General features: G+C 36.8%; 2 protein-coding genes across 4 annotated transcripts; both read right to left on the reverse strand.

The window, feature by feature from the left end:
• Positions 1–360: 360 nt before the first annotated feature.
• On the reverse strand, positions 361–9,946 carry LOC306864930 (ski-like protein). Its single transcript, XM_079409232.1, has 7 exons — positions 9,704–9,946; positions 6,961–8,140; positions 3,998–4,086; positions 2,860–3,029; positions 2,586–2,782; positions 2,248–2,460; positions 361–2,019 (listed from the first exon to the last, which is right to left on the reverse strand). Exons 2-7 carry the CDS (start codon positions 8,017–8,019, stop codon positions 1,810–1,812), a joined length of 1,938 nt encoding a protein of 645 aa, XP_079265358.1. The 5' UTR covers positions 8,020–8,140; positions 9,704–9,946; the 3' UTR covers positions 361–1,809.
• A 1,922-nt stretch (positions 9,947–11,868) lies between these two features.
• Positions 11,869–14,929, reverse strand: LOC306864684 (uncharacterized protein). 3 transcript variants are annotated; one of them, XR_013783805.1, is made up of 5 exons: positions 14,388–14,929; positions 14,160–14,218; positions 13,731–13,814; positions 12,616–13,440; positions 11,875–12,118 (listed from the first exon to the last, which is right to left on the reverse strand). XR_013783805.1 is itself a non-coding variant. In XM_079408843.1 (4 exons), the coding sequence occupies exons 1-4, from the start codon at positions 14,705–14,707 to the stop codon at positions 13,352–13,354; spliced, it is 552 nt and encodes a 183-aa protein (XP_079264969.1). In that variant the 5' UTR covers positions 14,708–14,929; the 3' UTR covers positions 11,869–13,351. The 3 variants fall into 3 exon arrangements, 1 of the variants encoding a protein (XP_079264969.1); XR_013783806.1 differs by having other exon boundaries at positions 11,875–12,191; positions 12,488–13,440; XM_079408843.1 differs by having other exon boundaries at positions 11,869–13,440.
• Positions 14,930–15,416: the final 487 nt, after the last annotated feature.

The following is a 15,416-nucleotide window of genomic DNA, read 5'->3' on the forward strand; positions in this document are numbered from 1 at the left end:
TCCAATCTTAGTTATTCATTTATGAAAGTTGCACAAACCCATGAATTTGCTGAGTGGACACCGGAGATAGTTAACAGTACCTCCTTAATAAAAGTTTACTATGGTAATCATGGAAACCGTGAGTGTCTGCTGAAATATTATAGTTACTGCAGTTAGTGTTTTAAACCACGAAAATAAATATGAAATCAAGCAGTGTAAGAATCTTTCCGGCTATAAGTTATTTTGATTATTTTTTTTAATGGCAGTGGTGGATAATACCATTACCATAGCTTTATTGTATTATATTTACCATTAAATATCGTAACAATGATGCACACTGTGCATTTTTCTTACTAGACAAGTAAATGCAAGTCAATGTATATAATTATATATAATGATTTTTATTATTTTCCCCCAACAGCACATTAATATAGCATTTCCCATGAGTTAATGTAGAAAGATGACCTACAAAAGTTGGTGGGTGATACAAAGTGTCTCGATCACAAGTGGAGGTAGGACAAAAGTGTCATGTCATACGATACACATAAATTTAAAGATGGCACTGGCAAATATAATTAACATTTCGTACTTGACAACATCATTGTGAAATTATGTTTGGCTTAAAGGTTAGGAAACAATACTCAGTATATCTGTATTTTATATAATATTACACATTTCTTCAATCTCACATGCATTTTTAAGTAATCTGGAAACTGAAAAAGGAAGAAAATCATTAAAAGAAATATCATAGCAGCAGCACAGAGGTATTTATCATTCATGTGCCTGACTGACTACTCCATCCATCCACTTCTGTACACAAATACACAACCTATAGCTTTTCTATGTATATATCGTTATGTGGTTGTATGAGGTAGCAACTATTTAAATCATCTTAACTGTTAAATTTTGTATATAAAAACAATTACAGATAAACAAGCTGATTGTCAGTTACAGCAAACAATAGCAATACATAATTGTCTTTCTCACACATCTTTCTCTGAGCAAAGTACATATAGGCCTGTTTGAGACAGTTTATAGAATGTAAAGTACAAGGACCGTGTCATATACTTAAACTGCAAATATTGTGGCAATAGGTGTTTTAACATTTAGCATCACTTTTAAAATCTATAATTTTGGTGATAAAAGTCCTTGAAATGAGAGAAATAAATTCTGGTGGTCATTAAGAGAGCCAAACATTCACTGCAAATGGCATAGAAAACATTTTCTGAACTTCATACCACAGTGTTAACATAGTATATTTATCCATATTTTATGAAAGTACACATGCATATATTTTGTACATTCATAATGAGCATAACCTACATAAAATATAAACAAAATATGGCAAAAAGAATGTTAAATATGTATAATTTGACAAGATTATTCACATAACATTTATCCATAAACAATAAATATTTTTAGAAACAATGTCAGTTGTGATATTTTTAAGCAATTACAATATTTTAAAAAAAAACAACAACAACAAAAAATTTTTAATTCGATATCAGTAGTCTTAGCACTGATAAACCAAAACGGATGGTGTTGATTGTACGCTTGCAGGGTTAGTGGTTTGCATAATGTTTCTAACTACTTCATTTGTATCAAAACACCAAAAATTCTTGTAGTCCAAAAAGATCAGTTCAGCTCAATAGTTACTCAACAAATTCACAGCATTAAACCCAAACCTACTCAGGATGACCCGAATTGTGTCATTGTTCCGTAGAACTGCAATAAAAACAACTTTGGCATCCAATTCCAAAACGGAGACACCATTCCAAAATGACTCTTGATCACAGAAATCAGATTGCGGGTTGGTGACCGTAGACGACGCTAAGGTGTTGGGGACATGTGTGTGTCGCTACAAGCTGAAGACATGGGACTGTCCATTGAAGCAGGGTGGGCGGATTCCCTCATCTGATGTTTGAGCTCAGAGATGGTTCGCTCCAGCCTCTCTCTGGCTTCTCGCTCTCTGCGTAGCTCTTCCTGCAGCTCCTCGCGGTCTTCCTCAGCGCGGTTCAGCATCTGACGCAGCTCTGGTAACTAAGCACAGGATGCCATTGGTCAGTTACAAAAAAAACTATAGGCTTTGATATCCAAAATGTATAATATTTGATTAAAAAAAAAATATTGTTTTTTCCTTTTTAAATGTTAATATAAATATATATTGTACTGTTCAAACATTTTGTGTCAGTAATTTATTTGAAAAGAAAGTATGACAAATTTTGAACCTGATAAGAACTTGTGTGGATGTTTGTGATTGATCGGTACCTGTTTGGCATAGATAGTTTCCTGGTGTGGCTCAGTACCCAGCTCTTTACATCTGCAGCCTTGCTGCCTCAGCTGATCGAGTCGAGACTTTAACTTTCTCTGTTCCTGCTGGACTTCACCGAGCCTCTGAGCATGTTCAGTCTGAACCGCCTCCAGCTCCCCGTGTAGGTCACAGCAGTCTGTGGCTTCACCTTGACGGAGAGCCTGCAGCTCCTGTTCACAAGTACCAGAGTGAGAAAGAGTCATCAGATACTCACACGCACCTCCTGGCAAATGAAAAGGAGGTGCTAAAAACGGACATTAAGTGTGCTGTATTGTAATCTAGTCAGGGTAAAAACCTTTTCAAGCTGTTTCTGTCTGCGTAGTGTTGACTGAAGTTTGTCGTGTTGCGCGCTGTACATCTGAAGAAGCTCCATCACCATGTCGTCCTTACTGTGCTCCACATTCACACCAACCGACCGCTTATAAGCTGCCGTATCTACTTTCTGCCATTCGTCTGAACTGGCATCGTCTGACTGGCCATGCTTTTTTTGCCCTGTATCAGTTAGATCTCTCATTAAGAAACATGCACATTTATTTGTGCAATGTGACTTATGGTGGAAGCAAACTGACCTGCATAGGTGGGCGTCTTTGGGTCAATGTCATGTGCCTCCTGATTCTTTTCATCCTGAGTGTCGCCGAGGGTCTCTGTTCCTGGAGACCCCATTTCCTTTCCAGGCACATACCTAGGGTGTTGTGCCAAGCCATTACCTTCTAGCTTCTCAGGCATGTACTGGTACCAGCTGGGGAGGAAAACAATAAAAGAAGTTACTTGCTTTTTTGTACTAAAACTACTTCCAACAGCAGAATTACTGCAGTAATTACTAAATCCTTAACTAAAATACAAATTAAAATAAAATATACAAAAAAATCTAATTCAAAACAAAATTTACAAATAAAATCTAATTCAAAATATAAATAAAAACTATAATTATCTCATCTGATGCTAAAATAACAAGTCCAGATCATATTTCACCTCAACATCAACTGAAAATTTTACAGACAGCAGTGCCTATTTTAGCATAATTAAGATTAATGTTTACATTGTGACATTATTTTCATTAGAATTAAGCATATTACCCCAAATTATACAATATTTATATCACAATAGCATTTATTCTTTATTATCTCTATTTCAGTGTAGCAACTTTAATTGGGGAAGTCGTGGCCTAATGGTCAGAGAGTCGGACTCGTAATCGAAAGGTTGCGAGTTCGAGCCCCCGGCCGGCAGGAATTGTAGGTGGGGGGAGGGAATGTCCAGCGCTCTCTCCACCCTCAATACCACGACTGAGGTGCCCTTGAGCAAGGCACCGAACCCCCAACTGCTCCCCGGGCGCTGCAGCATGGCTGCCCACTGCTCCGGGTGTGTGTTCACGGTGTGTGTGTGTGTGTGTGTGTGCATTTGTTCACTACTCACTGCTGTGTGTGTGCACTTGGATGGGTTAAACGCAGAGCACCAATTTCGAGTATGGGTCACCATACTTGACAATACGTCACGACTTTACTTTTTTACTTTACTTTACTTTAATTCAAACCTTTGCGTTTTAATTTATTTACATTTTTTATTTAATTATTTTGATAATTATGAGGTAATGAGTCACCAATGAAAACAATAAAGCTTTTCATTTTAATTAATTTACATTTATTTTATAGCCAGGATCGTATTTTTCTGATATATATTGAATAATGTATATTTGTGAATGAACTGAACCTTTGCCACATCAAGTCAACGTGATTGGGGTCCTCCTTAAGACTAGCAAGCAAACGTGAGTCGAACACAAAAGCAGGTGAAGATACTCCCTGAAAGAGAGAGATAAAAAGAACTCGTTAGCTTGGTTTCACTGACAAAAAGGGATTGATTAACACATTGTGTGTTAATGCAGATTGCTTTTAGCGTATTAGCAGTCACATTGAGTATTCTCACTTAGTTAACATTGATTTATTCTCTTTACTTGCTAAAGCAGCCTCCTAAAGCACACCAGTATGAACTGTGTCACTTCCGCACCTTCATGCAGACACACATTTAGTTCTTATGATTCATTCTATTCCAATAGAGAATCCAGATCTAGAAAAATGAAAATAAGGCTTTATATCATTGTGAAAGCTCATCCTGGATTAACTCTCTCATTCTGACATGTTTTACAGGCCGTGTGGTGATGTTGCACTCCGTAATATAGGACAGAAACTTGAATCTGAATACTGGAGGAAATATGGGCGTTTCTCCCATCAACAGCCGGTAACGTAAGCCGCTTTAATGTAAATAGGCCACCTGACCTATCATAAAGCATCAGCGACCAGCTTGCACACCACATGTACGCTTAGAGCATGTGGACCTTTAAAAATGTATAAACCACACACCCACACAATGTCGAGACAAAAATGTCCTTTATGGTCATAATGTAACAGTTCACACATACTCAAAAGTCCCTCCGCTGTGGTTACAAAGCATGACCCTGAAACTGTTCTTCACTCGATACGTGGTTCTTCTATGGAAATAGAGCCTTTCTAAACATACGTTTGAAACCATATACCAGTGGTAGGAACGATGTGGTGTATGTCTCTTAGAAACAAAACAAGCAATGCAGGTTTATTAAAAAAACAGACACACTCTTTCGTACATTTACATGTGAAGTCATGTGCGAGAGCTCCAGACGCCTCTGGTTGGGGGAAGGGTGTGCTGTCTGGGGGCCGTCACGTGGCACTCATGGCACAAGGACTCTAATCTACGCTGCTATTTACGAAGTGAGCAGGACGGTCACTCTTAATGCACTACAATGACATGATTCATTTGTGACCTTGTGAAACAGCTCAAATGCACCAGATTTGATTATAAGGTTCAATTATAGTCCAATATCAGTTAGTCTTCCTGCCTTGACCTTAACATTGTCATTGACATGCACATTAGATAGACAGACAGACAGACAGACAGACAGACAGACAGACAGACAGACAGACAGACAGACAGACAGATAGATAGATAGATAGATAGATAGATAGATAGATAGATAGATAGATAGATAGATAGATAGATAGATAAAACAAACATAGACAGACAGACAGACAGACAGACAGAGATAGATAGATAGATAGATAGATAGATAGATAGATAGATAGATAGATAGATAGATAGATAGATAGATAGATAGATAGATAGATAAAACAAACACAGACAGACAGACAGACAGATAGACAGATAGACAGATAGATAGATAGATAGATAGATAGATAGATAGATAGATAGATAGATAGATAGATAGATAGATAGATAGATAGATAGATGTATATTATATCTAATTGGGACATTTAAGTAATTTTTATAAACGTGTCTTAGAAAAAAACATTACTGGTGTGTATCTTAAGACAAAACAAAGACACTGTTTTAAGATCAGTCAGTGCAAGTTTCTTTCAGGTGAAAAAGCTCAGACTTACATTTTAGTCTAAGACTAGGCTTAAGCCTTGTCTGTGAAACCGGCCGAATAAGTATCAATATTATATATTAAATGTAAACCGAAAGTCTAGTCTGAGAACAGCGGTTGCTGGGGATGTTGTTGAGTCTCTGGCTAAGCATTATATAATGAGATGGGAATTCACTGCTGAGATTTGATTGGCTGAGAGGGAGGCTGGGGCCAGGGGTTCGCTCTCTGATTGGTTGGTGATGAAGGTCCTGCAGGATGAGTGCTGGGCCAGTAAAGGGGGAGCAATACTCTGCAGACACATGTAACAGAATGTCCCAGCCATTCTCTTTCACTCCCTTTCTCGATCTTTTTCACTCTTTCTTTCCTCAACTATTTTTTTTCTCTCCTCCCTCCCTCCCACCCACTCTCCTTTCTCTGTTTCTCTCCCCTGTTGCCATGGCTCCCGCTGTTTGTGCAGACTCTGTCAGAAAGAGTTTGTGAGTCTAGTGACCTGGTCTGAACCGCATTCAGCCATTTCCTTCGGAGGGAAACATCTGGTGCGGCGTGAGAGCTGGATTCAGCTGACCCAACATTAGATTTGCTGTTTACTTTCCACTCAAAACATTTAAAAAAAAATTGGGACCTAGACAAATGTGGTCTTTCATGCTTTCTCAGCTGCAAATGCTTATATGCCACAATAACTTGCTTATATAGGGTGAATCTCACTAAACATGTCAAGAACATGTTATATTTCATCTTATAAATCAAAGAAAAAACATAAATAAATTACACAAAACAAGTCAGGAAATATAAACTGTGTAATCTATTAAGCTGTTACATTTATTTTTATTATGAATTTAAAATAATATATATATATATATATATTCTTTTTTCTTATATTTGTGATTTGTTTTCTTGGATTTTTTTACCTCAAAAAATAAACTGTAACCTTTATTACGATTACGAAATCATCTGATTTGTATGACTGTAATGCAAAAAAAAAAACATTTAAACTATAAATAAATTTCAACTATAAACTATAAATAATAAGTGTGTGTGTGTGTGTGTGTGTGTGTGTGTGTGTGTGTGTGTGTGTGTGTGTGTGTGTGTGTGAAATTCACCGTAAAGTTTCAAGAGAACAAACTTTAAAACAACATTAATTTATCATACCTGAAAAATGCCAATTTAGCCATTAATATTTATTTACCTATTATTGTTCATATTATGCTTTACTAAAATATTTCTGAATTAATATAGATTGCAAATAAGAGATACTTACCACATGTGGCTGCCTCTTCTCTTGCTGGAACTTCGCCTTCATATCTTCCAGAAATTTCTTTAGTGTCTCTTCCTCCACTGTTCCCAGATGTCTTTGTGCCAGCTGCAGATAGCAGGCCCACTTGGCTGAATCGAAGCCCCAGTGACATGTGCGTTTGTCTGGCTGTCGGTGGGAGTGCATGACAAAACGCTCCGGGCAGAAGAGCATCTGGCACTGGGAACAGCGGATACAGTGCGCATCCGGGCTTGAGTAAAGCTGGGGCACATACAGGCCTTGACACTTGCCCAGACATTTGTGTTCCACCCAAAATCCTCCAGATTCCTCGCCGTCTTTCTCTTCCTCCTCTCCATCACCATGTCCTTTTTGTGAATCACAAGAGGGTTCCTCACCCGGATGCAGCAGGGTGTTGCAGAGACGCTGGGCATCGGTCAGCGTGATGAGACCGCAGGATGGAGTCCCTGGAGGAAGGATGCCCAGCACTTTGAGGATGTGTAACTGTGTGGCATCGCAGCGGGAACAGTACAAATACAGCTGGTCGCACACAGAGTTGATCTGTTGTAATGAGAATTCCCGCAGGACAGTGTTGAGCAGCTGGGGCAGACAAAGACGCAGTTCGCCTCCTACAGAGAAGCAGGAGATGGATTCGCCCTCCAGACAGCAGAGGACAAGGTCTGTCGAGCTGTCAGGAGGAACTAGTACGGGTCCCCCTGCCATACCTCCCTGCGCCAGAGGGGGCGCTATCCTATACTGACCATGATGACCAGTGAACGCAGCCGGGCCACCGAGGGAACACTGGCTGCTCAGAGAGAACTGCGCTAGAGTGTGCTTCAAACCAGGACTCAGATCTGGATTGGCCTCCATTTTGTTCGTTGCCTTTGAAACCTGATGGCTGAGAGAGGTTTCTGGGATCTTTTTGCAGGATAAATTGAGAGCAGCCATAACCCGTTTCTTTATGGGAGTGCCGTCTACGGCTTTGTCTCGCATCAACCTCTTTAATGGCACTTTTAGAAGTGCCTGGTCCTTGGGGAGGTCTTGGCGCTTGTTCTCAGTAGTCGCCATAATGTTGTTTATGGATATCGCTAAGCTGTCTTCAGGGACCAAAAGATACACAGAGGAAGTGTCAGGAATGCAGTGCTTTTTATATGTGGATCATAGTAGGTCTTCAACACTTCCCAGATGGCTAAAAAATCAAAACAAGCATCCCAGATTACTAATGATTAAAAAAACAACATTAGATAGTAAAACTTATCAGGCACATCTTATCAAATGTTTTAAAAATTAATTGTAATAAGATAAATAAATATTATATGATACATTACTTTGATCTCATAAAAAATAATATTTCATATTTAAAATTGTATTTTATAATATAATATTTATTTTGTCAAACTGATTTATGAATCACAGACATAAACTGAAATTTCTGCATTAACATTAAATGTAAACCAAGGTTATTATCTATTAACTAAGACCATTAATAACATTTTTGTAACTTAAAATAAATGTTAACTTAGAAAATGTATATATATATATATATATTTATTTTTTTTCATTTTCCTTTAATTTTCTTTTTTTTTTTATATTTAACTTAAATAGTATAAAAATGAATAAAAGCTTTACAGACATTCAGCCAGGATTTAGTTAACTAAAATTAAAAACAAAACAAAAACTATAAACTACTTGAAATAAAATAAACATTAACTGAAATAAAATAAAATCAATATGATACTTTCTATTTCAGCTAGTTGCCAAAGCAACTAATCTAATTTTTCCCGATGAATTAAAATAACTAAAATAAAAATGCATATATATGTATATTACAAAAACACACAACAAAATTGCTAAAAGATTTAGTAAAATTAAAATGCAAACATTAAATGTAAAATATTAATATGAAAATATTAATAAAAAGTATAATAGTATCTCAAAGATAATAAAGTAGCACTGATGTGGACATTTGCCATGTCTGGGAAATTAGATTCATTCACAAAATAGTTTCTTTTAAATTGTTAAAGCCTTTCCGGGAAGGGTTAATATATTTGTCTCGTTGTTTAAAACGGTTATGTCTTTCGTCAGTGATAGCGCAATCTTCTCACAAATGAATCATATATATATAATGTGTTGTGATTGTATATAAGCTGATAGACTTTACACCCCCTCTCCCAATGAGAGGCCCCGCCCCCTTCACAAAGCCCCGCCCCTCTGACCGTCTTTTACAGCCCCTCCCCCCTCTACCTTGGTAATGACGTTCACTCGTGCCAGAGACCTCTGCGGGACTACCCCCATATGTTCCCACACCTATGACACTTTCACATTTCACAATAAACTGTGAAGGCACCCCTCGAGAAGATTTCATTGCGGAAAAAACGTAGGGTTCTGTACATTTAATGGTGATAAAAATATTTAGCTCCTGCTTGTGTGAAATATGATTAAAAAACATACATTGTAATTTTTTTCTAACAGCACTTGAAGGAAATAAACTACAATCTTAGCTGATTACTGTCCATTATCAAATAGCGTATGTATGAGCAATCTTAGAAAATATCACATGTAAAATTAAACTGAAACAGTAGAAAATAATCCTTCGAGATAGTTTACGCTAGCGAAGACGTTTCATGTAAAGACACGGCAGGCAATCATATGAGGAAATTAATATATAAGTAATATACTGAAATATTAAATACTGAAAATGCATGCTTTCGTTATAATGTAAACTGAATAACAACATGTATTCAAAGCTTACCTTTAAATCTGAAGTGTGAATTCAGCGTAGACTAGATAAGGAAATTATTGTATTTTTATACCACGGGATTCCGTCTCGGAGTTCACAGCAGAACGAGCGTGCGTCGCCCTGTCACTAATAACACAGATAACACTGATAACACTGGAGCGAGCTTCATGCTGATAGACTCAATACACAACCCAACAACCTACGTCACCCGACCGGCTGCCACGGCTAGACGGCGTGACTTAACGGAGGAAGTCTGTCTCGCGATCTGGGGGCGTTACCTTCTTCCCTATAAGTCCCGCCTTTAAACTAATCGCTGATTGGGGGAGCTCTCTGAATGACTTCTCAACTGCCAATCGCTGATTGCCATTCGGTCGCTTCTACCGACCACAGCCATAGCAACCGTAGCAAGAGAAGGAAGTCTATCTGACGATCTAGGCTAGGGTTTACTTGCGGTAAACATACACGAATTATTGGTAAAGGTGTGTCTTTGTGCAGACATTTATAAATCTGTGCTTAATAAACACAGTTTAACTGAGAAAAAAAAAATATTCAAATGTATTAAGTCATTTCAAAATTAACTTTCATGAGTTTATTTGTTTTTCGTTGTTTAGGTGGAGGCTCCAAATAAGCCCTTTCTGCCTCTCCCTGCACAGTATATGGACTGTATTATATATTTTTTTGTTTGTTTATTTATCGTGTTTTTATTGTATATATTTACCCTTGTGCAAAATAAACTAAAAAAAACACCAGACCACAGTATTTTTCAGAGTGGGTTTATTAAAAAAATAATTAAATAGTAATAAAAAATAATTTAATTACTATTAGAAATAGTAATTTGTAAGTACAAATTGCATATGACACTTTTGCTTGAATGTGTAACCAAGAACAGAAATATTATGCTACTGAAATTTTAATTTTGAAAACACAATTCTCAGATTTTAATCTATTTTAAGACAGTTTTTAACTAAATTGGACTTTTGACTCTAAACCTTATAATTACTAAGATAGCCTTTGTGACAGCTTTCCTTGTCTGATAACTAGCCCTATCTCCTTGTGATTTTTTTTTTGTTGCACTGATTCTTAATAATGTACTAGATTGCCAATATGTATATTTTTTATCTCAGTCATATCCACATACTGCAGCACCGTTATTAGTCTTATTATTTATATATATATAGTTCAATCCTGTCATTCAGAATCACATTACTGTGACTAACACACAGTGTAACTTGTTTATTCATCCTTTGGCCTTTGGTTATGTAAATCATGTGTTTTCAGTGTAGTAGGGTGAATTATGTCATAGTGCTTAGCATTGGCCAGCTGGTATTAAGTAAATGTAAACATTAATAACTTCTGATTTACCTTTAACATTGTCTTTAAGAGTATTTACCACTTGATACAAAATCTGAAATTTTGACTATTATATATATATATATAAATATTATGTATGTATTTTTAATACAAGGTGGTTGTGTTAATGGATGTAGTGGCCTCACAGGTCCTAATCATGCAATATATTGTATTTGAGCATGAATATTTCTTTACTTTCTGTTTACATTTTTGTAATGCAATGATACCTTCAGACATCCATTTGCATTCTCTTTCTTTGTGTCCTTTTCCATGTGGACATTAGCATAAGGCAAATGGCTCTAATTTGACTTTCATTTGTGTCAAGGTTTGCATTTCTATAGTTTAGCTGCTAACATGTTGTTCACACCCTGACCTATGCTTGGATTACTCAATTTAGAGGAAACACCCTCATGCTTAGACTTTTGTACAACTGTGTGGTAGAAAGATAGAATGTAAGCATCATACAATTAAAATATCTTTTATTTAACAAAAATACAATTTAAGGGTATTTAAAGGCCATTATGAAAATGTATGTAACACTGGTTGGCCACTGTGCATGTTTTCCGGGAAAGCTATTTTGTGTTTGTTTGTTTGTTTGTTTTGTTCAGTCTGAGACTAATTTAATGTCCTTTTGGGAACTTTGCCTTTTACTTTTCATTACTTCCAGAGTCTCAGAGAAACCTTTTAATAGTGTTTCAACGCATGGTAATAAACAACAACAGTTTATCTGCTATTTTCAAAGTGAATTGTAAAGTTGCAAAGGTTTGAAAAGCAGTAGGTGAAATGGCAGACCTAGAGGCAAAACAAGCGATTCAACTCGTCCAGAAAGAGATCCAAGAGAAACATTTTTAATATCTTTGTGAACCTTAAAGCAATACAGTCAAGGTACAGTCAATGTGCAGTGCAAACACAAGTTATTAAATGTGACCTATAAACAACATAGCCAAACAGTACTGACATACTGTATCTTTAGAGTGAGTGTAGGTGAAAAACTGTATTGTGCAGCAACTGATGACAGATGAAGGGACTGAGACTGACTAGAATAAAGGAGTAGTTCACCCAAAAAATATACTCACCCTCAAGCTATTCAAGATGTAGATGAGTTTGTTTCTTCAGTGGAACAAATTTGGAGAAATTCAGCATTATATCACTTGCTCACCGATGAATCCTCTTTCATTGGAAGAGGTGTTATTATGGATTTTGGTCTGGATTTTGTCCAGATCTATGAAGTTAAAACGCCTTAACAATTAATTTATTACAAACATGCAGCTTTTCACTTCACAAGACATTAACTGATTAATTGGAGTCTTGTGGATTATTGTGATGTTTTTATTAGCTGTTTGGACTCTCATTCTGACGGCACCCATTCACTGATCCATTGGTGAGCAAGTGATGTAATGCTAAATTTCTCCAAATCTGTTCTGATGAAGAAACAAACTCATCTACATCTTGAATGACCTGAGGGTGAGTACATTTTTATTTATGGGTGAACTATTCCTTTAATTTGCCAGGGAAGAGGGGAGCTCCATAATGCCCGATTTAATAATTTATTTTATTAATTTATTTGCCCTCACCTATCGTCTACCTTTCATTATGTTGTCACTCTCCTCTTGCCAGGCAACAGGACCCTGGTTCATATTTTTTGAGCCTTCAAAGCAGACAGCTCCCGGAATATACACAGAGGACAAAACAAAGAGAGAAAAATCCTTGTTGCTAAGAAACCGAGGAAAAACAGGAGGATCTGCAGGAGGACCATTTGCATGAAATAATAGACCAAATTAAGCTGAATTACTACACCATGCTTTGCAATTGTAATAACACAATGTGTTTTTGTCACTTAAAATTTTAAAAGAAAGAAAAATAATTTTACACTGTTTTCAAAACATTTGCGTGCACTGAATATAACAAACACACTGTCATTATATTCTGAATATTATTCTTTAATTTTAATATACAACCTATTTGTCAGTATACTATCTAATGGCAAGTAGTTGCATTTAAATCACATCTAATTACACAACCCAGACTTCAGAACAAACATAAGAGTCATACATTTCACAAAAACTTAATGAATATAGATTTAGAACATAAGGTCACATCAGGAAGTCCATGGAGATTAGCTGCACTTTTAAAATTAAAAAGCAACCTAGATAGGAATATGATGTTCATCTTTTGTCGGCAGTATTCTAACTGTTATTCTTGCACAACTTAAGAAGTTTCTAAAACACATTTTTAACCTGAAATGGGAAAAAAGACATTCATCAGATCACTGTGCTTATTATATATGGAGAAGTTTTGGTTCACTGCTTATCATTTTGGCCTTATCTGCTTTTGTCTTCTGTTGATTTGCATTTCTTGTTGTTGTTTTGCCCTGACCTCCTCCAGAGTTAAGCACCCACCTGGGAAAGTAGCAGACATGTTAAAGCAGACAGTATTGATGTATTCTATTTGAAGAACAGATGTAGAAACAATTGACTGTGTCAAATGTGGTGACCCTGGATAACGAATACGTATTAAGTTTCTACACTTACTGGTTTTACGCTTGTGCCAGACCTATCCAGATATTCATGTATAAAAGGAACTTTAACTCCCTCTAGTGGTCTCAACACAAATGATTTTTATTTGATTCCTGTCAAACAGACTAGGCTTCTCATAATTGTTTTCTGACATGGTTGGTTGAATGACTCACCCACAGTACTAGGAGATATGGAAATGTAACCCATGGCCCGACTCAAGCGCAGATCCTCCAGAGCTGCCAGTTCTGCTTCTGCTTCTGTTAAACAGCAAAGAATTCAATCACTGAGCAATGACCGCTTAACCTTCTGTAAACTTAACAACAGGAAATACTATAGTACAAAACTATAAAATACATTAATGGGTGATATAATATCTCCTGTCCTCTTGTCACTTCCATTGACAACTGTTTTTGGCGTAATTGGCGAAACAGCATAATTGGAGACAGGTTATTTTTATTTAAAAATACAATTTGTACATTTTTTTTTTAAATCATCCTTTGAGTTAGAAATTTTCCCCTAATTGAAGAAGCACCCATTCAGAAAGAAAGAAAGAAAGAAAGAAATCAGAGTGAGATGCTGCATCACAATATAGGCCTACCTACTTTGCTGAATGTCTTGTCTTTTCTTTGGGTTTGGTGCAAATACTGTAAATGCCTTTTGACTGTCACAAACAAAAACAAAAAATAGGAAAGAGTCAATGATTAAAAGTAATTATTTGAGTGAACAAAACATGCTCTAATGGATTTTCTATGCCAACTAACTACACAGTTTACTGCTGATGCTTGGATTAAGACCTGATCCACCATATGTTTCCACTGGCACTGTCCTACCTGTGGATTTCAGAATGCGCATGCGAATATGTTTTTGGCGTTGGTTGTTCCTTCGGTGCATATTTCGCAGGTTTTGACCTCGTTGAAGTCTCGGCCGGTTTCGCCTGTATTGCTCTATTGCTTCTCTCCGTTGCTTTGGGTTTGTATTCTGTGTCGCGGATGCATCTTGGGCAGCTTGATGCCCTGTTTTTGCGGTGACCGACATCTCTGGTTCTGACTGCAGGTGTGGTTTCAGCTGTACTGGCTTTCTTGTTCACATGCTTAGGTTTCGTTGCAGCAGGTTTCGGCTTTATAAGTCTTGTGTCCGGCATATTTAACATTGAGGCATTCGAGCTCTTGCCTGCTCTCACCGATGATGTGTAAATTACCTGTGCAAACTTAATGCACCTGTTTCAACAGGTGATATAAAACAGATCTCTTCTTTCAAAAGAATCGGTGTCTCACATAAGAGAAAGTATAAAGACCGTGTGTGTAAAGTTTAGTGGACAACCGTAAGTCTGCGCAACCGCGTGTCTGATCCGATTACTGAGTGCGCAGGGCGCACTGGCCACTGGTGACCTCACGCTAAACCATAGTAACCGGTGCTTCAACAACTAGGCTACTAGACCTACTACTACTAATTAATAGTAATAATAATAATAGGCTATTATAGGCCCCTGCTGCCACCTCATACATTTATAAGATATTTAAACAAAATAAACACCTTGAATGATTTATTTTCACACACAATCTGTTGCTCCATTAATGTTCAGTATAGCGTATATATTTTTTCTGCAATTATACATTTTACGCGCAGTGAATAGCACATTTTTTCTTAAGGTGGGCCTTTGGCCCTGTTGTACCCTACATGTTGCTCTATTAAATATCTAAACTGAAATGAGCTTTTATTAAGTAGCCTAGACTATTTTACAGGGGAAAAATATGGACATTTATAACCATTTTCAATGAGGAAAATAGACTATAGCCTACATGTTAATCAATGGTTCACTAAGGGTTAAAATGTAGCCATGCATTAGTATTTCCAAAGAG

The sequence above is a fragment of the Barbus barbus genome (assembly GCF_936440315.1).
Source record: "Barbus barbus genome assembly, chromosome: 46".
Lineage (NCBI taxonomy): Eukaryota > Metazoa > Chordata > Actinopteri > Cypriniformes > Cyprinidae > Barbus > Barbus barbus.